This window comes from Girardinichthys multiradiatus, chromosome 14, assembly GCF_021462225.1.
Source record: "Girardinichthys multiradiatus isolate DD_20200921_A chromosome 14, DD_fGirMul_XY1, whole genome shotgun sequence".
NCBI classification, from domain to species: Eukaryota; Metazoa; Chordata; class Actinopteri; order Cyprinodontiformes; family Goodeidae; genus Girardinichthys; species Girardinichthys multiradiatus.
The window spans coordinates 35,333,639-35,361,424 of NC_061807.1; the positions used below are offsets into that span (position 1 = coordinate 35,333,639).

General features: G+C 39.8%; 1 protein-coding gene across 3 annotated transcripts in view; it reads left to right on the forward strand.

The window, feature by feature from the left end:
* Positions 1 to 27,786, forward strand: part of si:dkey-172j4.3 (diacylglycerol kinase delta) — a 97,246-nt gene that overhangs the window by 36,589 nt on the left and 32,871 nt on the right. For 2 of the 3 annotated variants that reach the window (XM_047385427.1, XM_047385428.1), the window contains exons 4-5: positions 26,789 to 26,899; positions 27,076 to 27,156. In XM_047385427.1, the coding sequence (XP_047241383.1) occupies positions 26,789 to 26,899; positions 27,076 to 27,156 (192 nt within the window). Of the gene's footprint in view, positions 1 to 16,659; positions 17,016 to 26,788; positions 26,900 to 27,075; positions 27,157 to 27,786 lie in introns of those variants that run through there. The other variant, XM_047385429.1, reaches the window with a different exon arrangement.

Sequence of the window (27,786 nt, forward strand, 5' to 3'; positions counted from 1 at the left end):
TCCCTGTTACGTGATACAGCAGCAAAGATCTGTACCCATCGCTGTTAATGCAGCTATCGAAGTAATCCGCCTACGTGTAAACGCGTACCACAATCCTCTTGTTACACCTCCGCCATCTGAGCAGAGCGCTCGCGGTTACCCTGGATCAGCAGTTCCAAACAATCATTCCTGAGAGTGAAAAAGGAAAAACATGAATAAAACTAATGATGCTGTAAGGGATTTCTTTAAACACTGTAAACTAAAGGAATGCTGTTTGAGCTGAGAGCTGCAATGCATGCACTAAACATGTGAACACTTATAATAAAGAAAAATGTACTTGCACCTTCAGGGGCTGGTGTCCATTTTTAGAACATGTTCAGGGTTATGGTGTCTAAATTTAGAGGGTCATTTTGTTAAACAAATACTGGCTGAGCATATTGGAACGCTGTCAAAACACACCGCCTGTGTGTGTGTGTGTGTGTGTGTGTGTGTGTGTGTGTGTGTGTGTGTGTGTGTGTGTGTGTGTGTGTGTTCCTGTCTTGGCATCACAGTGAGAACCATTTTCCCGATTTCACCATCAAATTGAGGACCGATTGTACCAAAGTGAGGACATTTTGCTGGTCCTCACGACCTATTTTGCTAACGGTTAGGTTTAGGACGAAGGTGTGAATTGAGTTTAGGTTAAGGTTAGGGTTAGGTAAGCACTGGTAATGGTTAGGTTTAGGGTTATTGTCAGGGTTAGGGCATAGAAAGGGTTGAAAATGACTGAAAATCAATGGAAGTCAATGGGAGTCAACACATGGTCCTCACTACATATAGTAAAACAAGAGTGTGTGTGTGTGTGTGTGTGTGTGTGTGTGCGGACATGACACGTGCACATCAAGTAAGGTTATTTCAACTTTTGGTTTTACATAAACAGTTAAACCCAAAGGGAGAGTGATGGAGAGAGAGGAGGAAGAGTGGGAGTCAGTGAAGTAGTGAAAAAGAAGAAGTGTAGAGAGAGATGGAAAGGTGTAGGAGGAGTTCAGTTTCATTAGCATGATGGATAGGAGGGAAGCTCTTAAAACCACACACTTACACACTCCTAAAACAAATACACACAGATTTTGCAATTATAACGACTCTGCTCTTGCAAGTCACCCCAATGCCACTTTTCTCCACATTTCAGTATTTCAACAGTTTTCAGCTGTTTTGACCAACTAGGTTAAATGTTATCATACTTGTTTTCATTGCTTGGCTTTTATTGTAAAACAGTGTATGATGTAAGAGTGGTATGTTCGTTAGGGAGCAGTCTAATGGTTTGTGAAGAAAGAGGGTTTTGGCCAAACGAAGACAGTAACACCCAGTCAAAAGTGGTTTTAGTTGCATATTCTTAGCCAAATCTCAATAGTTGGTAGCACACACAAATATATGGTGATTTTAGAGGATTTTATTAATGTTATCAGCAGGCTGCAGTTGTTTGCTAAATAAAGATAGAAAATAATATTTAGCAATTTCCAAATAGGTTGCACATTCAAGCTCTTGTGGTTTAACACTAAAATTACCTTCTTAGCTGAAGAAAGAGGACTAAGTCTGTCTTTAAAATCTAATCTCCTTTTTAAAAGTAGGAATGTATATTCAAACGATCCCAAACAACAGTTTCACACCTGCGGTACAAAGCTCAGATGGCTGATAGCGCCTGTAATTGTCTAGGTCAAGCCTTTTAGACCATCAGACTGTGGAGGATGAATTTTAGTGGACAAAGAGTGGCCACAGTGACAAAGCAGATTACAGTCTAGACATGTAGAAGTCTGCTCCATCCATCACATTACAAGGCGTGCCAAGGGTCACCTCATCTCACTTCATCTTCCTTTCCTAATAACGTTTCATCTTTTCAGCCTCACAAAAACCCCTAGAGCACATAAAGTACATAATGGAGACATATCTGTTGCCCATTCCAGTCAGTTAGTGTGAAAATATAAAGGTTGTAATGCCCTTTCCTTTAACAGTTTTGCAAAGTGTAGCAAACCCTGGCCATTTTGCAAAATTTAATACTTGGGGCATTACGAAAAGTATTGATTGTTTTTTTTCTGTCTGAACTTTATGTTCAATAGGATAATAACTTTAAAAAATAAGTATTTCTTTTGTGGTAGACTATTGCTACTACACTAGCTTTATGGGCCTGCTATAAGACACTGCTTAATATGCTAGCTTTGAGTAATTTTCTAAATTTTACGAAAGCGAGAATTAAAAAATAACATTTGATTTTGAATTTAACTTTAAAAACTACAATAAATTAAGAAATTGGTCAATTTGTTGTTGTATTAAAGCTTGCGTGCTAGCTGTATGTCTTTACTTTGTTAATATAATTAGATTTTGGCAAAACCGAGGCTATTTGCAAAATGGAACACGTGGTGGCAATAAAACATTAATTATTTGGACCAGAATGCAATGTTTTTGAAGAGGTTATCTTTGCATCTTTCTTTTCACCTAAAAAATTGCCTATATTGTTTTGTCGTACTGCTAACATGCTAATAGTGCTACCAGACTAGCTGTAAGGCTGCGCTAGGCTTTAATTAAGTGGTAGATTATATTTTAAAAAGATTTTTCCACATTTTGTGGTAAACTAAGGATGCATTGTTTACATACTGTCATGAATTTACATCTGAAAACAGTAGTTGCTTTAAATCTTTGACATGGAAATTAAGTAATTAAACAAATGTCGGTTTATAAGATGTGTTCAAAAAGATATTTTTCTACAGAGCTGACAGAAAGGGGAACTAGGAAAACTAGGAAAACACTAACAATGGGGTTAAAGCAGTTGGGGTGTTCTTTAGGGTGGATGACAAAAAGATGAGTTGCATTCCACTGAAAACTGTGTTAAGGTGGAACGAATGGTAAGAAGAAAAGCTTGAGGAGGTATCGAAATGAAATCAAAGTGAAGAAAGGAGCAGAGCAAAAGGAATCGATCTTAACAGTGAAGAGAGAGCAAGAAAAGAGGAGGAATGGTTGAGCAGAATGAGATGGAAGGAAATATTGATCTAAGGCAAAGAATTTGAGTTAATGGTGGAGTGAGAGGAAAGAAAGAAAAAATTACTCTCTAAAGCTTGGAAAGAGAAATAAGTAGTAGAATGAGCAATGGAAAAAAAATCAATTTGCTTTGAACTTATAATGCAAATAGACTCTGACTGGGCTTAAGACCTTAGAAAATCCTGATCATACGCTGTATACTGCGCTAAAATTTGTGGTAACATGCGGCTACTTGATGTCAGTAAAGTGATGTCATCCAGTAGTATCTAAATGCTTAGAACCACTTTATTAACACTTGGAAATACTTTAAGGTTTAGATTTAGAGTTTTGTTATTTACTGATGTACAGGAGTAGCAGTCCAAGATTGGGGGGAAGGACACACCTCAAAACTGCGCCAAGTATCAGGTTTTCTGGTTGCTAGGAGACAGATTGGAAAAGAAAGCCCACAGTGTCAGAGTAAGGAGAGTTTAGGATTGTTAAGCAGATGAAGCTGATCAATGACAGCTTCCATATTTACCTCAAAGTGAGTAGAGAGCAGGGAGACTACCTGCTAGTTTCATTGCAGTCAGGAGTCAGAGCCTTGGTGTGATCAGCTCACAGTGATCGGTGCACAGACGAATAGGCATTTTGGATTTTGCATCCATAATTCCTTCTCATTGGGTTCACTGAGATATATCAATGTTTGTATTAATGCTTGGGCTCAACATAAAAAGCAGTGTGATCAGTGGTGCGCACCATTCAACTGTTGTGCAACTGAAGCACTACAGTGGGTCTGAAAGTAATGCACTGCTTCTGAATCTCAAAGTCTCCTTTTGTTTAGAATTTGTGCTTCTACAGGTCCTTCTCAAAATATTAGCATATTGTGATAAAGTTAATTATTTTCCATAATGTAATGATGAAAATTTAACATTCATATATTTTAGATTCATTGCACACTAACTGAAATATTTCAGGTCTTTTATTGTCTTAATACGGATGATTGTGGCATACAGCTCATGATAACCCAAAATTCCTATCTCACAAAATTAGCATATCATTAAAAGGGTCTCTAAACGAGCTATGAACCTAATCATCTGAATCAACGAGTTAACTCTAAACACCTGCAAAAGATTCCTGCGGCCTTTAAAACTCCCAGCCTGGTTCATCACTCAAAACCCCAATCATGGGTAAGACTGCCGACCTGACTGCTGTCCAGAAGGCCACTATTGACACCCTCAAGCAAGAGGGTAAGACACAGAAAGAAATTTCTGAACGAATAGGCTGTTCCCAGAGTGCTGTATCAAGGCACCTCAGTGGGAAGTCTGTGGGAAGGAAAAAGTGTGGCAGAAAACGCTGCACAACGAGAAGAGGTGACCGGACCCTGAGGAAGATTGTGGAGAAGGGCCGATTCCAGACCTTGGGGGACCTGCGGAAGCAGTGGACTGAGTCTGGAGTAGAAACATCCAGAGCCACCGTGCACAGGCGTGTGCAGGAAATGGGCTACAGGTGCCGCATTCCCCAGGTCAAGCCACTTTTGAACCAGTGGTCCAAAGTACTTTTTTCGGATGAAAGCAAATTCTGCATGTCATTCGGAAATCAAGGTGCCAGAGTCTGGAGGAAGACTGGGGAGAAGGAAATGCCAGAAGTCCAGTGTCAAGTACCCACAGTCAGTGATGGTCTGGGGTGCCGTGTCAGCTGCTGGTGTTGGTCCACTGTGTTTTATCAAGGGCAGGGTCAATGCAGCTAGCTATCAGGAGATTTTGGAGCACTTCATGCTTCCATCTGCTGAAAAGCTTTATGGAGATGAAGATTTCATTTTTCAGCACGACCTGGCACCTGCTCACAGTGCCAAAACCACTGGTAAATGGTTTACTGACCATGGTATCACTGTGCTCAATTGGCCTGCCAACTCTCCTGACCTGAACCCCATAGAGAATCTGTGGGATATTGTGAAGAGAACGTTGAGAGTCTCAAGATCCAACACTCTGGATGAGCTAAAGGCCGCTATCGAAGCATCCTTGGCCTCCATAAGACCTCAGCAGTGCCACCGGCTGATTGCCTCCATGCCACGCCGCATTGAAGCAGTCATTTCTGCAAAAGGATTCCCGACCAAGTATTGAGTGCATAACTGTACATGATTATTTGAAGGTTGACGTTTTTTGTATTAAAAACACTTTTCTTTTATTGGTCGGATGAAATATGCTAATGTTGTGAGATAGGAATTTTGGGTTTTCATGAGCTGTTTGCCACAATCATCCGTATTAAGACAATAAAAGACCTGAAATATTTCAGTTAGTGTGCAATGAATCTAAAATATATGAATGTTAAATTTTCATCATTACATTATGGAAAATAATGAACTTTATCACAATATGCTAATATTTTGAGAAGGACCTGTATATCATGACTCACGTTGGTTTGGTATCTGGTATGGTGTCACCTTATTACCAAAGTGGATCCTGACAACAAATGTTTTAATGAGGGATTTTTATGTAATATCAGCTTCAACTTCTTACATCCACACTGATGGCTACTTTCTTAGATAAAGTAAAACAAAACATAAACAGGTATAAAATAAGTACAAGTTGTAAATACAGGCATAAGGAGGCATTGTTGCTCATTGGAAACAGACACTGTGAAGTCACTTCTACATACAAACGGAATGTATGTTATCTGATTTCACTACTGTTAGGAAATTTGCTGTTATGAAACATGAACAAACCTGAAAAATAATATCTTTCTTTCTCTATCGTTCTTTGAGCTTTGTAAACTGAACAGGGTGATAATGCTGAGGGCTACGCTTTGTTGACCCAGAAAGTTAACTGAAAGCTGTACCGCAGCAGCAGCACCAGGAATGTTATATCACTTCCTTTCAGCTTGATTTTGTGTTCAGATTCAAGGTGTTTGTTTTTGCCAATGGGTTCTAAATAAAAGCACATGAAACTAAAATATTGCCATATATTTGCATTTGTATATTTGTACTGTAGTGTATTGTCGCATGAACACATGATAATGCCATAATCTACTATAATCTGCTTTTAAGTTTTGATATGCAGATTTATAACTGCTGTGATTTCTGATCTCAAATCAGATGCAGTCTTAGAACTGAAAAAAATACAGCGGTCTAGGAAATTCTGTCGCTTATCTTAGACCGGGTCGCCAGGGCAGCAGTCTCACCAGAGACACCTAGGCTCCTCTCTCCCCAGACACCTCCTCCAGCTTCTCCGTGGTAGCCCAAGGTATTTCCAGGCCAGTCAGGTGACATAGTCCTATCAGCGTGTCCTGGGCCATCTTTCGGGCCTGGGACATGCCTGGAACACCTCCCATGGAAGGTTCCAAGGGGGAATTCGAAACAGAAGCCTGAGTCACCTAAGCGGACTCCTCTCAATCCAGAGGAGCAGTGGCTCTACTTCAACCTCTATCCGGATGGGCGAGCTCCTCACTCTATCTATCTTTAAGGGGATCTTATTCTCCAGGATCTCTTCTCATGAGGGTAGGAATGTAGACCAACCAGTAAGTGAGAGCTGAGCCGAAAGGCTGCAGCTGCACAGATTCGTCTGTCAATCTCCCGCGCCATTCTTCCTTCACTCGTAAGCAAGACCCGAGATACTTAAACTCCTCCACTTGAGACAGGAACTCCTGTTCGACCTGGAGAGGGCAAGACACCCTTTTCCAGTCTAGAACCATGGCCTCGGACTCGGAGGACCTGAGTCTCATCCCTGTTGCTTCACACTTGGCTGCAAACTGCCCCAGTGGATGAAGTAGGTCTTTGCCAGAGGGAGGCAGCAGAACCACTTGACCCACAAAAAGCAGAGACAAAATCCGCTCATCCCCAAACCAGACCCCCTCCAGCAAGTTAATGTTCTCAACAAAAGTTAAAGATTTCTACCATTTATGTGTCAGTTGTAAAAAAAGCAAGGTTTTGTTGCAATGCAAATACAGGTCCTTCTCAAAATATTAGCATATTGTGATAAAGTTGCCAGAGTCTGGAGGAAGACTGGGGAGAAGGAAATGCCAAAATGCCAGAAGTCCAGTGTCAAGTACCCACAGTCAGTGATGGTCTAGGGTGCCGTGTCAGCTGCTGGTGTTGGTCCACTGTGTTTTATCAAGGGCAGGGTCAATGCAGCTAGCTATCAGGAGATTTTGGAGCACTTCATGCTTCCATCTGCTGAAAAGCTTTATGGAGATGAAGATTTCATTTTTCAGCACGACCTGGCACCTGCTCACAGTGCCAAAACCACTGGTAAATGGTTTACTGACCATGGTATCACTGTGCTCAATTGGCCTGCCAATTCTCCTGACCTGAACCCCATAGAGAATCTGTGGGATATTGTGAAGAGAACGTTGAGAGACTCAAGACCCAACACTCTGGATGAGCTAAAGGCCGCTATCGAAGCATCCTGGGCCTCCATAAGACCTCAGCAGTGCCACAGGCTGATTGCCTCCATGCCACGCCGCATTGAAGCAGTCATTTCTGCAAAAGGATTCCCGACCAAGTATTGAGTGCATAATTGTACATGATTATTTGAAGGTTGACGTTTTTTGTATTAAAAACACTTTTCTTTTATTGGTCGGATGAAATATGCTAATTTTGTGAGATAGGAATTTTGGGTTTTCATGAGCTGTATGCCAAAATCATCCGTATTAAGACAATAAAAGACCTGAAATATTTCAGTTAGTGTGCAATGAATCTAAAATATATGAATGTTAAATTTTCATCATTACATTATGGAAAATAATGAACTTTATTACAATATGCTAATATTTTGAGAAGGACCTGTACAGCTGCACAAATTAAATTTGATCACACCTTTCTGCTGCAAATATGATTTACAGATAAATTGAAAAATATGGCACAGAAAGAGGAACAGGCTACAATTGAACTTTTCAGGGTTGTCCCCCAAAGTAAACTTCTTTCACCCCCTGAATCAGGGTGATCCCTCACCAGCTGCAGGGACTTGAGAGGACGTGGCAGTGACAAGACAAATCCCCCGATTCATGTTATCTGACTTGATCTGGAAGGACTTTGCCCTTGTCTTTAGTCACAGAACCAGTCCAGAGGCCTCAAGCTCTTCTGTCACATTTAGCAGTGCAGAGGAATCAGAGCTGCACAAACTCTCAAGCCTGAAGGGTTTCTTTTTCCAGTCAGTCACTTTTTACTGCCTCTGTTTGTGTAGCAGAGGCACAGCTGTCATAACGTTCGGTTTGGACAGCATTGGTAAGGAGGAAAGGACCACTGTACCATCACATGTAGCTATTTTGAGCATTTCGCGGTCAGAGTTGAACTAAGCAGAGAAGAAAAAGTTTATTTTTACATGAATGAATGTTACAAACTCAATCAACATTTACATAAAAAGTAGTATCAAGTATAATATAGTGACAGGCTAAAAAATAATTTTGTAGGAAATATATATTTACTTCTTTCTTGTATGAACAGGAGGGTATTTTAAATTAAATAAATTAAATAGGTTTCAAAACACAAATTGTGCCCTCTTCACACAGTTTATCGTTGTTTTACAGTTTATCCTTGTGCCACACATAAAGTCACAATCAGGCAGCATTAATCATACTGTGTTCTGAGTTTTTTCAGGTTTTTTTTTTTGTTTTTACATTCAGCTAGTAATCATCTACTCGCTGATTGTTACTATGTTTTTGCTGGGATTCATTTTTCTTCTTTACCTACTGCACTATCAATTGTCCGAATCACAAGTGTGTGTAATATTTGGAGGCAGTTTGGTTGGATCAGCAAGAACAAGTTAGTATATAAATAGCTGAAGTATTGAAGCAGTTTTCTCCATGGTTACATAGCACTTCTGAACATTTCTGCAAGGCCAGAAATATATTTTGAATGACAAAACTATACCAAGTATCCATTTTAAAGCCAAATAAGACTAGCTGTTTGTGATGCAAACTTATAATACTGGTTTAGAACCCTGAAATCACTGTATACCCGGTATATGTTTTTAGATCAAGATGGAAAGTCTACTTTAATCACACGCCATGAGCCTAAATTAAAGGTAAGCGTTAGCTAAGACATGAAGAGCTAGGTGGATGTAAATACACCCCCACCCCCTCCATGCACACACACACACACACACACACACACACACCAACCCCTCATATTTTGAAAGTTGATGTGGACTGGTGGATTCATTGAGTTGCCACCCTCAGCTGGCTGTTTGTTTAACTGGCAGACACTGTATTAATTTTAACGTGTTAAGATGCATTTCAAGACAGACTGGTCTATCATGAAATGCAAAGAGTGAGTGATTTTGCACTGATTGCAACTGCCTTTGATTACCGCCAATGAAAGAAATTCAGGGTGACTCCACACAGTAGTTATTCCACACTGCTGACTTGACACCTTGGCACATCAGATGGGCGAGAAACCCAGAGATGTCTCTGGCTTGTCATTAAAAGGAGTTTAACAGGAATTAAAGAATGAGTTTTCGTGGTTTTGAGACTTTTGAAACTGGAGACTCTCCCATATCTCACGTGTTGAGCAACAGGCATGTGAGCAATGTACAATTTTTAGAATGACAGGCCCTGAAATTTGTCAAGACAACAAGAAAATCCCTAATCACTTTACACGTTTGTGCCATAATATATGTCTCTCTAAGTTTTTATTTATTTATTTTATTTTATTTTTATTTATTTAAGCAACAAAAAAAAATGGAAGAGATAAAAAATAATTTCCAATCATATCCTAGTCAAATAAGGCAGCAATTGCAGCTGTTTTTTTGTTGCTTTCCTGTATTTCTTTGCACATAGGGTCTGCACATTTTTGAATTGAAAACAAGGCCTCTTACCTGCACTCATCAGATTTTAAAGGGATATTCTTGTACTCCTTGTGTTTTTATATACAAATTTAAAATATCATACTTAGTGCCTGATATATATTTTTAGAGCACATACGCTTCTCTTATCTGTGCATAAAAATACATATGCTCCAAGAGAGAAATCCACCACATACAATACCATGAGTGTGAGGAGTCGAGATTAAATGGCACGGTGTGATCATGTGGGGATAATCACCGGCTACAGCACACAAACACACAGACACATCCCTGTTTTTCATGTGTTTTCTGCTCTCCTCCCATCTCTATACTCCTCCTTCTCTGCCTCACCTGCCATCACATCCATGCCTCCTCTTCCTTTTCTTCCACCCTTTCCATCTATCCACAGCGGTCTAAAATTAATAGCTGCCTTTCTTCTGTTTTATATGCAAAACCCTCATTTTAAGGGTACCCCTGCAGCAGCGCAGAAAATCACCGACAACGTGATTCACATGGCAAATCATCAGGGAAGATGTGCTAATCGCATCAGCACATTAAAAGACTTTCCACCTCATCTTCACAAACGATCTCTTTCTGGCTCAGAGACTTATCTGTTTGTCTGTGGGTTTGCTTGGTGAGATGTGTGTTTGTATATGTGTGTGTTGGAGGATTATGCAGCATCAGAGCCAGATTTGTTCCGTATGCTTGCAGGCAAGCCCCCTCCTCCCGCCCTCCACCCCCTGCAGCAACAGATTATCTGTCCTTCAGCGTGCAAACCACACAGGCAGAAACCAAACACTGTCTGAATTTAAATAAAATGAGGAAACAAGGAATGTGGCTCAACTTGAAGAAATGTGTAAGTGTGTGTAGTCGACTCTGGCCATCTGTCCATCTAAAGCACAACCAGGTGTCACCAGTTTATCTCTGATGGTTTTGTGCACATATCCCTGCTGTTTGTGTGTGTGTGTGTGGGGGTGTCTGTGTTTGTGTGTGTGTGTGTGTGTGTGTGTGTGTGTGTGTGTCTATTAATAAACGCAGAGAGGTACATGAGACAGGATGTGGTCGCCATGGTGCAAAGTCCTCCCACGCCTTGTTCTCACTGTGTGTGTGTGTGTATGGTCAGACGTTTTGTTTATGCATGACAGATGATACAACCTGTTCGTTTCTTTAAACATTCTGTTGCAACATGCTTTTTTTTTTTTTCTTCGTCTCCTGTTTCTATATATTTAATTTTCACGTCTTAATGTTGCAAAAGTTATTAGGCAGAGAGGGAACATGCACACACATGAAGAAGAAAAAGGTTTAGTTCCTGCATGATTAATACAACATATATGTCGTAACAACCAATTATTTCTTTCAGTGTGTGTGTGTGTGTGTGTGTGTGCCTGCGTCCGAAGCTAGGTTTCAGAGATGAAGGTTGATTTGTAAGTCAGGCTGTTACTATGGTAACACCACATGCCTTTGCATTACCAACTTTAAATTTAAAGGAAACAACAAGTGAGACAACTGCAATTAACCGCTGCCAATATCCCAAAATAATGCTGGTTTTAGTCACCTTCTTAGCACCACATGGGTGGAGGTTCACAGCACCCGGGCATGACTGGAGCAGTGTTGCTCATGTGGATGCATGTGCGCTTATCAGTCTCTAGATTAGCTGTGAGTGTTTTGGTTGCCTTTGTGGTGCAGCAGATAGTCTAAAATAAATGCAATGAAAACCGAGTGTAAAAACCTTAGTCAGAGAGAGATTTGCACATCCACATGGGAATCCCACTGTTTGTTTCTATTAATAAACCAGCACACACAACTGGAGAGTTAATATTCTGAATAAAATCTGAAACTAATTGCTGAATTAGTCTTTTTTTTTTTCTTCCTATCAAATTGCAAGTTTTTATAGATATTGTTTCTTGTTTCTGTCTCCCATTTCTCTTCATTTTTTGCAACACTTTATGACTTCTTGTGCAACTCATCTACCTTCCTCCAATGTAGATCTCTTTCTCAGTCTGCCATCTGCTGGGAGAAAAAAAGAACTGCATTGGATTCACATCCCAGCTGTTAGCATTGGACTGAGCCTCATTTGGCATTCCAACAAAATGTGTCCAGGGACAGCATGGCCACATGATTAGAAAAAAACAGCCTTGTTGGAAAGGTTAAGTGGTTCTGTGTCTGTGACAGCCGTTGTGTGCGTGTGTGTGTGTGCGTGTGCGTGTGCGTGTGTGTGTGTGTTTTCAATCAGTTCTTGGAAAAAAAAGGCAACTGAAAATGGGTTTCTGTTCATTTTGCATGTAGCTCATGAATAAACAGCTGCCGTGTCATGTTTATAAATCACAATGCATACTTTACAAATATGAAAGTGTAAGGTTACACATGTTCACATTAGAGGCAGATGAAGTAATTGGGGAAAAAATTAAACACCTGTATTTATATTGTCAAAGTATTCATATACCTGTACTTTTATTCATATTTTCTCACATTACAACCATCAACTTCTATGTATTTTATTGAGATTTTATGTAATGGTGCACATCATCCTAAACACCCCCAATGATGTTGGTCTGTCAGTTTTCCACCAACACATATAGCGCTATGTAAAGCAGCACAAAGTGTTGCGAACATATCGTCATCACAATATCAGTGTGTGCAATATTTTTATATCACAAATAAACTGTTTGGAGTGCAATCATTGTTGGCTGATATATTTTAAATATTATAAACTTGTATTTTCCATTCTACTGCAATATTTACCCCGTTGGACAGAGTCTCTCGACAGTAGATGCTCACACCGGACACAAATGACATTACCCAAACTACTAAAGGTCATAGAGGGAAGGAAGCACAGATGAAAAGGAGAGGGAAGAAGAAAAGAGGCATATATCGCACCCGATAATGTCATCGCAATATTTACCAGGATTATCGCCATCGCAAGATTTTCTTATAATATGCAGCCCTAGTGCTTTGCATGTTGACTTTTGGTTTCCTCTTACTAGAGCACCTTCTTCCACATGTTTGGCGTGTGCTCTGTCAGGATTTCTTTCAATGATTGCTGTCTTCTAGCTGTTTATACATAGAGACCAGATTTGTAGAGGACAAAACTAATAGTTGTCCTGTCAACAGATCCTCCCACCTGAGCTGTGGAAATTTGCAGCTCCTCCAGAGTTACGATGGTCCTCTTTGCTGCTTCTCTGATTGATGTTCTCCTTGCCCATCCTGTCATTTTAGCTGTCTTGCAGTGTCTTGGTAGGTTTCCAGTTCTGTCACACTCTTTCCATTTTCTCTTTTTCAGATGATAACTTGAACAGAGCTTAGTGAGACGTTTGGAGAACATTGGTAATCAAACAGTATCATGAACATCAAGGACCACAGCAGACAATACAGGGATAGAACTGTGGGGATGTTAAAGGATATAATATCTCAGTGAGAGTTTAAAGGTTGAGATTGGACTACTCACCTGGGCATCAGATGAAATTGCATGCCAGATTTGATACATTTTCATTTCTAAAAATTATTTGGACACCGTTCATCATTTTACTTCTACTTCTACAATAATACTTTGATTTGTATTGCTCTACATAAGACGTTTGTGGTTATAATATGACATAATATGATAAAATTTAAGTGATATTAATGCTCTTGTGAAGCACCGTTTGTTACTGACTGCACATCCAGGACTTTCCCCACGTCCTTATTGTACAAGCACCTTATTGTCATATAATGATACATTGTGTTGCTCTGGACGTGCAGCATCATGTTATTCTCCTTAGGGCACTACTGCTTTAACATCTGATGGTTTTGACAGAAATAGTCCATGATACGTACATGTTGGTTGTGACGTACTAGAAGTCTACTAGAAACTATCACAGTTACATAGTTTACCATGGAGTGATTTTAAATGGTGCTGCCTGTAAATACTATAAAATTGATTAAAAGCATTCTGATCCTGTTACACGCCTTCAGACTTAACTCTTCTAGCAACTATTCTGTGTCTCCAGTCACGTCTCAGGTAGAAAGTACTGTCAACGCCAGAGCTAAAGCCCTTTATCCTAACACTTAAAGTGTCTCGTCTTTTGTTTAAGTGATTGGTGTCACTGCTGAGAAAAATACATGGCTACATCTCTGGAATAGCAATAAAAGAGATCATTTACAAGAAGAATAAAGCTTTATTTTTGGCACAGCTGTCTGTAGAATGTCTCTATTTTTCTTTAATGTTACAAAAATGTCTCTTCTCTGCTTTCTTGGCTTTCTTTATTGTCGAACATAGAGAAGGTTGTTCATCCAACCCGTTCATTTTTGCCCAATCATCAAGCAGAAAAGTGTTGGTTCTGGTTTAAAGATACAGTTTAAAGAACCCTACACTTTAGTAATACCAATGCTGTAAGCAGCCAGCTTGTAAATGGTGCCTCACATGTCACCCACACCAAGCAACAGCCTATTAAACCTGCTGTCGTCATGCAGGCGTTGCGTCAGAATTCACAGTAGCTGCAAAGTTTTGGTAATTTGATTAGAAATCCAGACATTGCAAGAAAACCTCGCTTGGTTTGTCAAAGTCAACTGGCTTTTGAAGATCCTTAACGTATCTTATTTTTAAAAATCCATTAACATAGTGCGTTGCAAAAAAACCTCAATCTTAAATGAAATTTATTGGGATTTTTGCGACAGACCAACAGAAAGTAGTGGATAATTGGGAAATGGCATAAAATTATTTCACAAATAACATTCTGAAAAAGTGTGGTCTTCTTTTGTTTTTACGATTTGTTTTCTAAATAGTTCAGGCTCAATCAGTTTGGATGGACAGGATCTGTAAACAGCAGTTTTTAAGTCTCACCTCAGATTCTCAATGGGGTGAGATTGTCTTTTGCAGCTTCTAAAAGCTTTTCTTCTAGGATTCTGATGTATTTAAGCTCCATCCATTTCCCATCAATACGACCAGGTTCCCTGTCCAGGTTAAAGAAAGCATCACACAGTTAAACCACAGTGCCCATTTACATTTACACAACTCAGCTGATATGGACTGTGACTGCTGCACTTCAACCCCCCTCGCTACCTCGGTTATTTTTCAGAAACATACAGAGATGGTAAAAAGTCACCTTGATCCTATCTTGAAGTTTTTTGTGAAAGGATCTAGGGTCAATAGCTCTGGCTGTATGCATGCTGCAGCCACCACCATGCTTCTCCTTCAAGATTGCGTGTTCAGGGTGATGTACAGTGTTAGTTTTCCGCCACACATAGTGTCAGGGGCCAAAAACTTCAGGGACTGGAGCAATCTTCATGTTTACTATCTACTCTAAGTGTATTTGGGGAAACTCCAGAAAGGATTTCTTGTGGCTTCTGTTCAACAATGACTTGCTTCTGGACACTTTTTCCAAAAGGCCAGATTTGTATAACTAAAAGTTGTCCTCTTGACAGATTCTCCCATCTAAGCTGAGGATTTTTACAGCTCCTCCAGAGGAACCAGCAACCTCTTGGCTGCTTCCCTGATGAATGCTCTGTTCTCTGCACTTCTAATGGGTTTATATTCACAAACAGATCTGGTAAATTTCCACAGCTCTAGCATTAAACATGAAGAAAAGCTGATGCTGTTGCTTTTGGATTTTTGCTCTTTAGGAACTGTCACTGCATGCTTCCAACAGCCAACTGTACAAAGACTTCTTGCCTTAAAGTTATTGAACAGGGCTTTTTATATCTGTGAAGTAGGATCAGCCTGCTTCACGTCTCAGAGGCAACAGCAATCAGTCATGTTGCCTCTCTTTTCCTTTCCAACTTTGCATTTATCAGGGGCAATGACACTGCTCAGATAGACTAGATAGGGATGATATGCTATTATCAGTCTTTTCACATCAATGAACGCAGTGTGATTCATTGTGTGCTAACCGGAGCCTTCGACCTGATTCTGAGATGATTCAATGGCAGCTGGTACAGACAGACAGAGAGAGATTTTAAAGTTGTTCGAGAAGAAGAAAAAAAGACTGAAAGGTGTTGGAGAGGAAAACCTGACGCATGCATGCAGAGACAAAGATAAGGACAGACGGCAAGAAAGAGAGCTGGTGTCGGTGGATGAGTGTGCGAGAAGCAGCATGTTTCTGCTCATTAGAGACAGAATTATCCGCCGACTGTAGGAAAACATCCATATGCACGCATATAGGAGCAGGCATTGGCTGCAATTCGGCTTTGCTGAGGAGGCGCTGATCTGACACTGTAAGCATTTGGATGACAGCGTGGAGGCAACAGAGCAGCCGTGACTACACACACACAAGGACAAACACACACACAGAGGCTGCCAGGAGTTTGTGATCACAGTGACATTTCCAGCTCCTTTAAACAAAGCAGTGCGCCATCAGGATCCCCATCATTTTGACATCTGTGTGTATGTGCATGCACCTGTGCACATTTGTATATTTTATGCAATACACATTTTAGACTTTAAATCACCCTGAGCTGTCATTAAAGTGTTTGTTGTTTCTTGTTGCCTCAGCGCTGCCTTTTCAGGTAAAATCACTGATCTTGTTGGGACCAGTCGGTTCCTACAGAAGCAGAACATCATTATTAGGGTCATGAGGGGAGTCAGTGCCTTGTCCAAACAAGGATAGGTGCGCGAGCTTCAGTGTGTGTGTGTGTGTGTGTGCTGGCAAGACAGGTTCCTCCGGTTTTATTTATAGCCTAAAGGAAGTGGGTTAGTTTTACAATAAACTTTTAGCTGCACACACTTGCAGGATAAGGTGTGTGTCTCATAAGGCAGAGCCTGTTTGCATGCTCTGCCTTGTTGTCTGGGTGAGCAAAGGTAAGAGGCACATTCACACACTGTGATGACTCATCAATACCAGCACACCTGAGGGGGCGTGGCCACCTCACAAAGGAAGTTTGCATACAAGGAAGTAGGGAATGTATAATCTGAAGAACTGCTGATGTGAAAGGAGTTACAATACAGGCTTCGGTGTATGAGTGTGTGAGCAGGGGAGAGAGCTGAAATGACATTTAGAAAAGGACATCAGGACTTTTTTAAGGTAGTAGAAAAAGAATGGGGAGACAATAGAAGAAGTTTTTAAGAAAAAGAGCCAAAACCATCCAATCCCAGCCTGGTGACAAACTTTGTGTTTCTAGTATAAGTGAGGTCATCAGTATGCGCAGATGCTAGGTTTTTCTCGGTCCAGTGGGTGCTGCGCAGCCCTCCTACTGCGTAGAAGTTCCAGAGGGGATGTGAGGTTGAGACATGGATATTCCAGTTCCACTTTGTACTCCAGGTTCTGTGAGGAGCCCCGAGAAAATCTGCTGGTGGAGGAGGTTAGTCTCAGAGAGGAAATTGAGTGCAGGTGATGTATTAATCAGTGGGTGATGTTGCATAATTGTGAAAGAAACAGGCCTGCCTGTGTGTGGTGGTTGGTCTAAAGTCCATAGCAGACTGTGTCTTGTGGTCTTGGATTCAGAGATCTACGGATTACATGCTATCATTGAAAATCAGGATGAAATCCAATGAAGCTCCTCTATATTCTTCTTTAATTTCAGTTTTTTTTAGAGATACAGCAATCAGAATTTTGTGGCTGAATTCTGATCTACAGATAATGTAAAACCTTGACCTGCAGATATAGATTTTAGCTTTTTCCACTTTCTCATTTAGGACTATAATTTTAGAAGATGTAATAACACTATTCAAAGTATATCTTTATAGCCCTCCTGCAATAAGTGATCATTAATATCAGGAGCAGAGGCAACGTCATGCCATTGGTGCGAGCAGTCTGTAAAACAGAGCAAATGTACTCTAATCTGTGTAGCCTTCCTGTTAACACGTTGTGCAATTTCTTTTTAAATTGCTTCTTACACTTTTTGTGCTTCTGGTCTTTGAGTTTCTGACTAGCCGGTCAACGATCAAGGCTAATCAAGCTGAAAATCGGAGGATTTCATTCAACAGCTGTCTTTGAGTTTTGCCATTTTCTTAGAACAGGAATCATCTGTGCACAATTAGGCTGAAGCAGCAGCTTCTTTTTCCTTTCTCTGACTCTTTAGATCAAGTGGTGGAGACATTACAGGAAGCTCCATGTGCCTCTGGTGTTCCTGTAGCTGCACTTCCCATCCTTACCTGCTTGTTGCAGGTTTACTCTCTCACTTTCATGTAGACGGCTTTCAAAACTACCTTTATAGATAATTAGAACGTTATAATCTTTCTTAAATGTTTTCAAGTGAACAGGTTTAGCAGCCTGCTGACCCGCTTGTTTGTTGGTCAAGTATGCTCAGGAATGGCAGATATTCCAATCACTGTAAACATAGAGGATATTTACACCCCTGTTGACATCTACAGGTCCTTCTCAAAATATTAGCATATTGTGATAAAGTTCATTATTTTCCATAATGTCATGATGAAAATTTAACATTCATATATTTTAGATTCATTGCACACCAACTGAAATATTTCAGGTCTTTTATCATCTTAATACAGATGATTATGGCATACAGCTCATGAAAACCCAAAATTCCTATCTCACAAAATTAGCATATCATTAAAAGGGTCTCTAAACGAGCTATGAACCTAATCATCTGAATCAACGAGTTAACTCTAAACACCTGCAAAAGATTCCTGAGGCCTTTAAATCTCCCAGCCTGGTTCATCACTCAAAACCCCAATCATGGGTAAGACTGCCGACCTGACTGCTGTCCAGAAGGCCACTATTGACACCCTCAAGCAAGAGGGTAAGACACAGAAAGAAATTTCTGAACGAATAGGCTGTTCCCAGAGTGCTGTATCAAGGCACCTCAGTGGGAAGTCTGTGGGAAGGAAAACGTGTGGCAGAAGACGCTGCACAACGAGAAGAGGTGACCGGACCCTCAGGAAGATTGTGGAGAAGGGCTGATTCCAGACCTTGAGGGACCTGCAGAAGCAGTGGACTGAGTCTGGAGTAGAAACATCCAGAGCCACCGTGCACAGGCGTGTGCAGGAAATGGGCTACAGGTGCCGCATTCCCCGGGTCAAGCCACTTTTGAACCAGAAACAGCGGCAGAAGCGCCTGACCTGGGCTACAGAGAAACAGCACTGGACTGTTGCTCAGTGGTCCAAAGTACTTTTTTCGGATGAAAGCAAATTCTGCATGTCATTCGGAAATCAAGGTGCCAGAGTCTGGAGGAAGACTGGGGAGAAGGAAATGCCAAAATGCCAGAAGTCCAGTGTCAAGTACCCACAGTCAGTGATGGTCTGGGGTGCCGTGTCAGCTGCTGGTGTTGGTCCACTGTGTTTTATCAAGGGCAGGGTCAATGCAGCTAGCTATCAGGAGATTTTGGAGCACTTCATGCTTCCATCTGCTGAAAAGCTTTATGGAGATGAAGATTTCATTTTTCAGCACCACCTGGCACCTGCTCACAGTGCCAAAACCACTGGTAAATGGTTTACTGACCATGGTATCACTGTGCTCAATTGGCCTGCCAACTCTCCTGACCTGAACCCCATAGAGAATCTGTGGGATATTGTGAAGATAACGTTGAGAGACTCAAGACCCAACACTCTGGATGAGCTAAAGGCCGCTATCGAAGCATCCTGGGCCTCCATAAGACCTCAGCAGTGCCACAGGCTGATTGCCTCCATGCCACGCCGCATTGAAGCAGTCATTTCTACAAAAGGATTCCCGACCAAGTATTGAGTGCATAACTGTACATGATTATTTGAAGGTTGACGTTTTTTGTATTAAAAACACTTTTGTTTTATTGGTCGGATGAAATATGCTAATTTTGTGAGATAGGAATTTTGGGTTTTCATGAGCTGTATGCCAAAATCATCCATATTAAGACAATAAAAGACCTGAAATATTTCAGTTAGTGTGCAATGAATCTAAAATATATGAATGTAAAATTTTCATCATGACATTATGGAAAATAATGAACTTTATCACAATATGCTAATATTTTGAGAAGGACCTGTACATCCACACCCATTCATCTTTTTCTAAAATTGTTGTTTACACCTCTCAATTTAATGCTTGATTATTTCATTAATTTCTGTGATATCGTGCACAACACTATGAGCTACCATTAGATATATAAAAAATGCCAAATGTGCAAAAAAAAATGAAAGTTAACTCACTCTTATTTACATGCAACAACATTTTTGATGAATCATTTTATAACTTTCTTTAAAATCAAAGGCAAAGTGAGGAATTTTAAAGATTCAAATTTCCTTTGTATTCATTATTCAACCAATATCCCTACTTTTGTGTCCACTAGACACAAAGAACAGTGGCATGACTTTTATCAGGTTGTTGTTTTTGCATTTGAGAGAAATTGTGATTGACTAATCACAGCAAGTAAAGGTGCATATTTGACATTATTGCTAAAATTGTCAGATAACAAAACAAACTTCATTTGTCTTGTGAGAATGAAAAGCCAAGCTCTCAATATTCTTCCTCTAATTTAAATTAGTCACCACTCTTCCACCCACTGGCCTGGCAAAGGGATTTTAGCATTGTTTTTAAAGCCGCTGTTTTCTTGCCTTGTGTATTTATTTAAACAATATTTAGAGTTATGCAGTCAAGAGCTTAGTTTTGAAACTAAGTCAAATCAAGTTTATTTATATAGCGCTTTTCAGCAACAAAGCACTCAAAGCGCACAAAAAAGACCAATTTAACCTTGTTTTTAATACTTTCATGTCTGGTTCTGCAACTAGTTATAACCCAATAAAGAGACAATTTAACATTTTGAAGGATAAAATCATATTTCCTATTGCTGCAGATACTGTAGTTGCTTGTAAACATTATTTAAGCAATAAAGAACAGAATAACTCAGGTTTTTTGCTTCATACAGAAAGCAAATGACAGTTTTTAGCTTTCTATTTATGTGTGTGTGTGTGTAGGAAATATTTAGTGCCAGTCTTATAGAGCAGGCAATATCTAGACTTTTGTAATTATACCATTTTTAAAAGATAGATCTGCATATTGAAAATGACAAACTGTTCTACTGAATGTTTTTAAATGTACTCTTACTGCCAGCTACTGTGACTTGTAAAAGTATTCATACCCCCTGAACTTTTCCACATATCACAATACATTAATTTGAATTTTATGTGAGGGACCAACACAAAGAGGTGTACAAGTGTGAGGTGGAAATAAAAAACTGAAAAGTGCAACTAATTGCCTTCAGAAGTTGCCTGATGATTGCTAATGACTAAATAGAGTCCACCTGTGTGTAATCTAATCTCAGTACAAATACAGCTGCTCTGTGACGGCCTCAGAGGTTGGTTAAGAAAATATTGGGGAGCAAACAGCATCATGAAGTCTAAGGAGGCAGGCTTAGGCTATAAAAAGATTTCCCCAAGCTTTGAACATCTCACAGAGCTCTGATCAATCCATCATCTGGAAATGGAAAGAGGACGGCACAACTGTAAACCTACCAAGACAAGGCCGTCCACCTAAACTTACAGGTTGAACAAGGAGAGCACTGATCAGAGATGTAGCCAAAAGGCCCATGGTGACTCTGGATGAACTGCAGAGATCAACTGCTCAGGTGGGGGAATCTGTCCACAGGGCAACTATTAGTGCACTGATACACATTTGTTCAGAGCACTGATCGTGCACTGAACAAATGTGGTCTTAATGGTAGAGTGCCAAGAAGAGAGCCATTGTCAAAAAAAAAAACATAAGAAGTCCCGTTTGCAGTTTGCCAGAAGCCATGTTGGGGACACAGCAAACATGTGGAAGAAGGTGCTTTGGTCAGAACAAAATTTAACTTTTTGTCCAAAATGCAAAATGCTATGTGTGGTGGAGAACTAACACTGCACATCACTCTGAACAAACCATCCCCACTGTCAAATATGGTGGTGGCAGCATCATGCTCTGGGGGTGCTTCTCTTCAGCAGGGACAAGGAAGGTGGTCAGAGTTGATGGAAGATGGATGGAGCCAAATACAAGTTAATCTTGGTAGAAAACCTGTTGGAGTCTGCAAAAGATTTGAGACTGGGGCGGATGTTCACCTTCCAGCAGGACAATGACCCTAAACATGAAGCCAGGGCTACAATGGAATGGTTCAAAACAAAATATTGTTAGAATGGCCCAGTTAAAGTCCAGATGTAAACTCAATTGAAAATCTGTGGCAAGATCTGAGCTATTTTGCACAGAAGAATGGGAAAAACCTTCGGTCAATAGATGTGCAAAGCTGGTAGAGACGTACCCTAAAAGACTTGCAGCTGTCATTGCAAAAGGTGGTTCCACAAAGTATTGACCCAGGGGGACTGAATACTTTTGCACACCGCACCTTTCAGTTTTTTTATTTGTAAAAAAATGTTTTAAATCATGAATAATTTTCGTTCCACTTCACAATTGTATACCATTTTGTGTTGGTCTTTCACATAAAGTTCCAATTAAAATATATTTTTGTTTGTGGTTGTAATGTGAAAATATGTGGAAAAGTTCAAAGGTTTATCAATACTTTTATAAGCCACTGCAAATAATAAAATTCTTGAGTAGCCAGTCAGGCCCCAGCTTGCTGTTCATCCTATTTGTACATTTAGATGTTTAAACAAGTGCTCTGTTGACTTAAATTAGCGGAGACCTGTGCTGTTTACCTTCTATCATTTGGCCTCCTTGTTAGCAGTCAGATTTTATTACGCATTAACATTGAGTGGTTCCTTGTTTTGTCCACAAACAGGCCGGATTACTGCAGTCACTTGGCTGTCTTAGATTTCAGACTTTTGTAATTTGTTGGTTAGGTTTTATGAAGTGAAAGCCGAAGCTTGGACCTTCATGCAGGACTGATGTTGACAGGCATGCGTTTGTATGTTTGTCCTCGGCTGATTAGATAAAAAAAAAGAAAGGGCATATATTACATAATATATAACAACAGATTTGAATCAGACAGATTTATGTTCAGGTGTCCTTCAGAGCTCTGGTTGGCTGTGTGCACAGGCTGCAGACATGGAGGTTGGTGTGTTAGTTTGGCATTTACTTCGCTGTTCCTCTGTTATTCGCCTGTGCACTTCAGGTCTGCTGGGGCTAATTGTTGTGATGTGATTAGTCCCGCTCTAATGAATACACCAGTCTATATGACAGCATCTCTCTGAGCAGAACAGCAAAGAATAGAGCCTGAGGATGTGGCTGCAGTGTGAGCGCAGGCTAACAAATGATACACCACACACGTTTATGTCGTTGTGTGAACAGTATGTGAGTACGGTCTGCTGATGTTGCATGCCCTGTGCACTTTTCAGGTGAAGATATTGTCTGATTTGCCTTATAGGGCTTTATGGGACAACCTTGTAGACTTTATTCTATGGACCTAAGTTCCATTAAAAGAACCAACTCTGGCAAAATGCCTAAAGACATGATTTTAGTACAGAAATTCTTCAAAAGAGCGTTTTTACACGGCCACATATATGTAGCAATAATCATTTTATTAGTATGAGTAAACACAGTTGTGTATCAGCAGTTCCCATAGCAATCCTTGGACAATATTGAAACAGAGCCACACCTAACATGTCAACACTTGGTTTGGCCACTTTCCAATGCATTGGATACCTTTTCACATGTGTTTTTTGTCAATAGTGGTGTGATAAATGGCTTATTTTAAGTAAGACTCAGATCTTTCTGTAAGTTCTGGGTTGTAAGGCTGCACAATATATCCCAAATATATCGTCATTGCAATATCAGGGTGTGCAATAATCTTTTTGCAAACTGTTTGTCCAAATGGCTAAATATTACATTAACATGAAAAATGCAAGTTTATAACACTTGCCAACAATATTGCACTCCAGAGTCTTTCAGCAACAGATGCTCACAGCCAACACCAGTGACATTACCCAAAATGCTAAAGGTCATAGAGTGATGGAACCACGGATTACAAAGAGAGAAAAGAAAAAACGGGCACTTATCGCACCTGATATTGTCATCGCAATATTTGTCAATATCATCGCCATTGCAATATTTTCTAATATTGTGCATCCCTACTAGGTAGGCATGGCAGATTTAGGTTTAAATTGATCCTTGAATTTTATCAACAAGTTTTTTGATGGTTGATCAGGGTGATGGAAAGGAGGCTTCTTGCTTAATTTAAAATGTAACTCTGCAAGGCTTTTTCTTGATTACTTTTGGACCTGACTTTACGCATCAAAATCAATCTAACAACAAATGTTTTAGATAACATCATTAGATGATAATATAACGATAATATAACCTCCAACCACGGCATGATTCTTCCACCACCATGTTTCACTGCACTCAGGGTGATGTGCAGCATTAGTTTTACACCACACCACACATTTTTGTTCTTTATTTTAGGACTATTAAGGCCCCTTCAGTAGTTCATTAGCTGCTGTAGTAGCAACTACGCCCGAGAACCCTTCTAATGCCAGATTTTTGCCAATGCCTAACGTTTATAACCATGTTATTGAAAGTTTGACCTTTTATTTGTTAATGTTGGCTTTAACATGGCTTTGGGACTAACTGCTTTATGAAGCAAAAATGCAGATTAGCTGTAATTTAATCCTGGTTGGTAGAGGGCGGTGGTTGGACCTTGATGTTATCTCTGTTGTGGCAGATAGCTTACAGACCTTTACACTTTGGATATTTTTTTTCTCTTTATTGCCTGCCAGACACTGACAGCCCTCAATTTTCTCTTTCTATGTAATTTTACTGGAGGTCATTGTTTTGAACAAGTCTTTTTTTCTGGAGTTATTTTTCTTCCTCTATGCCGACTCATTTCTGTTCCTCTTTCCATTTTTCTTGCCAATGATCCATACCAAACACCAATCTGTCACCATCTGTCATCGGTTTCTTCCTCGCGTTCTCTGCTGTTGTCTCCAACATGATGACAATAGGTTTTTCTTCTCCCTCAAGAGAAGAAGGCACATTTATTGTAAAAAAAAAAAGAAACCAAGGACCAATATTGGGTGGAACATTTCATGTTTGAGCAAGTATTGAAAATGAAACAAAAAAGCTAAGCTAAGTGAGGATGTGATAGTGATACATTAGATTCATCAATTGGTCTTGTTTTTTTACACTTCCTCTTTAAATTAAAAAGCGCAATTACAAATGTTTAGTGTTTGTTGTTTGTAATAATGTAGCCCCCATGTAAGGCTTGAATTTGTGTTCACTTCCACATCATGCCCTGCCCTCGGGCTGGATAAGATTTGTACCTAATATTAGATTTATATAAAACCATATGAGTACTTTTTACTACCTATGCTCAGTTTTATTGTGAGGTTCAACAGCTTGCTGCTTCTCCCCCTGATAGCAAAACAAGCAGACTTTCCTTCATGCTTTTGTAAAACTGCATTCATCTGAACAGCAACTTCAATAAGGAGTGTTTTCAGAGTAAAAAGTGAATTTCAAACAATACTACCCAGTTATTCCGTAGAGAATTAAGACCTTTATTCTAATTGTGAAAGTTCCATCCATTTTCCATAACAGAAGTGGAAAGTTCAAAAGGATAAAACAGAGCAACGTTGCTGCAATATGGCCAGCCTTCAGGTTATCTGCTAAAATGGGTCAGTCTGCCTCTTCACTTATTGGGATGGCTAGTTTTCTTACATAAAGCCTGATAGAATACAACCAAACCTGCAAAAGTACAAAATAACAAATGATCAAAAAGCAGCATGAATAAACAGCTAAAATGGTTCTGTAGAAAGCATTTTCCTTTTTTTCTAATTACTTCCTACATGCTTTGTGCTTCATCTGGCTTCATTTTTTAAAACCTCAATGATAGAGAAAAAAGTGAAGATTCCTCTTGAAGTAATAGCTTCTACACAGAAGAGTGTTGTTGTTAGTGCAACCTGGGAGCGCTTGTGTAAAGAGATTCCGCTGATCGGAAAAACATTGGATTTTTGAGTTTCCAGCTAGCTGAATTTGACCACTTCCAATCACCAATCAATTCCTCTGTGAATCTTTCATTTAGAGACCTACCAGTTAACAAATACGGCTTGTTTTTGCCTTTTAATTTATCTGCTGCAGCCATTTTTGTATAATAACGACCCCTTGACTGCGTGTTTGCCTGCTAAGACACCTGGAATCTCTTTGCTAACAGGTTGCACTGGCAGCACAAGTTATACAAGCCGGACCACTGAAAACGAAAGGAATAAAAATTGTAGGTGACTTTTTTTTTTTTACATTCTTAGACATGATTATGCTTATCAGAGACAAAACTAAATTGGACATATGTTGAAAAATAAAACTGCACTGTTTCTAATTTTCAGTTCTTTTTTCCTTATAATGCATTTGAATAGAAACCCTGATGAGTGGTTCTGCTATCATGCAAGAGGTGATACCAGTAACACAGGCTGACATGGTATTTATCTCCGAACACTGGAGCGTGTCATGCAGGCTAATCTGATCGGAGCTGCCTTGGCCGTCCTGCAGGAATGTTGCGACATTAATTGATAAATGTGCCGGTTCAGAGGCGGACACAAGTAACATGCTGAGAGTTTTAAGATGAAATCTGTGTCTGAGCCCGTTTCAGCATCGGTCACGAGAAGCGCAGATCTCCATGGAGATGCTGGATGTCTAGTCTGAAATTGATTGCCCATGGTGTGCTGTGTCCTTTCAGGGCATGTACTCATAAACAGAAAGGGGAAAGGAGTAAATGATAATAGGTTGCAGCCAGACGTAGTGGTGGGTTTTAGATCCATTGTGTGATTCATGCGTTTTGGTTATGCAAATAATTTTATTGCTTCTACGGATGGCTGAGCATCCGACTTTCACCGTCCCTTCCTGACCGGTGCTCCTTTGTCTGCCATTAGTGTTGAATAATGTGCAGTCTCAAATAGTCATCATGCTCTCAACAAACCAGTGGGTGCTGTTTGTAGTGGGTGTAGTTCTCTGACAACACAAGAGGCTTTGGGAAAAGATTAGAAAGTGCCTAGAAAAAGGCCCGACAAATACTGTCATAAACCTGTAACATTATATCTGCAACTTTCTCTCTTCATCTGCTGTGAGCTTGCAAGATGAAAGCCATCCTAGTAACAAATCCACGTTGTTTTTCTTCTGTTTATGTGAAGTCTAAGAAGGATTGCTGTTACATGAGATATTTTGTTTTCTCTTCTTCTCCCCTGCCTTTTTCTTACCTTCTCCACCTTTTTTGGGCCTTTCTCATGACAGAAAAGTGTGAAGGAGGGAATCCTGCTAAAACAGACCAGCTCCTTCCAAAGATGGAAGAGGAGGTACTTCAAACTCAGAGGGAGGACTCTCTACTACGCCAAAGACTGCAAGGTACAGAAATACGCAACAGTACCCTGTGCTGCTTTCAAACCAACATCGGATTACTAGTTCCAGTCTGCAGTTTTATGTCATTGAAGTTGTTGTTACTTGTGTGTGTGTGGGGGTGTGTGTGTGTGTGTGTTTTAACAAGAGAAGAAAATTATTGCAGTGTTGTGTTTCCCCATCAGTCTCTGATTTTTGATGAAGTGGACCTATCAGATGCCAGCGTGGCTGAGACGAGCACCAAGAATATCAACAACAGCTTCACAGTAAGCAAATGCTGTTTGCAAACACCTTTGTTTTGAATAACAAAACATTTAAATGTAGTCTGGGGATAAAAATGTCAAATTACATTTATTCAGAATTCAGCTGTCATATGTGGACAACCTAAAGTGACAGGAATGTGTCAATGTTTGCTTATTAGCTCAAAACGTTTGTCCTATGTTTAAACAATGTTTTCATGCCTCATGTTTGATCAATGGATCTTTCTCTGTTGTTTATTTTAGCTTTTAGTTTTCAAAATCTCTTGTTTTACCAAGTTCGCACAACATTTAACATAAAATATAGTCTAATTATTTGGTTAATGCATAAAGTTTCTGCAGTTAAAAAGAATTTGAAAAAATCTAAAATCTAAATTTGTTTAAATGGACATTTTTGTATGTCTCATTAAAATCTCCATGTCATTTAACCATAGATATTTTGGTTAAAAAATAGCACATGTGAGCTAAATGTTTATTTTGCAAAAAGCAATTCTCTTATATGGTCTTTAATAGTATTGTAAGTGTAACAATCCTTCCTCTCTGTTTTGATATGACTCATTGATAATTTGACATATCTTTTTGTGGCTCTAGTTAATTGTGTGAGGACAAAACTGATTGGAAGTATTGTTCTACTTAGTA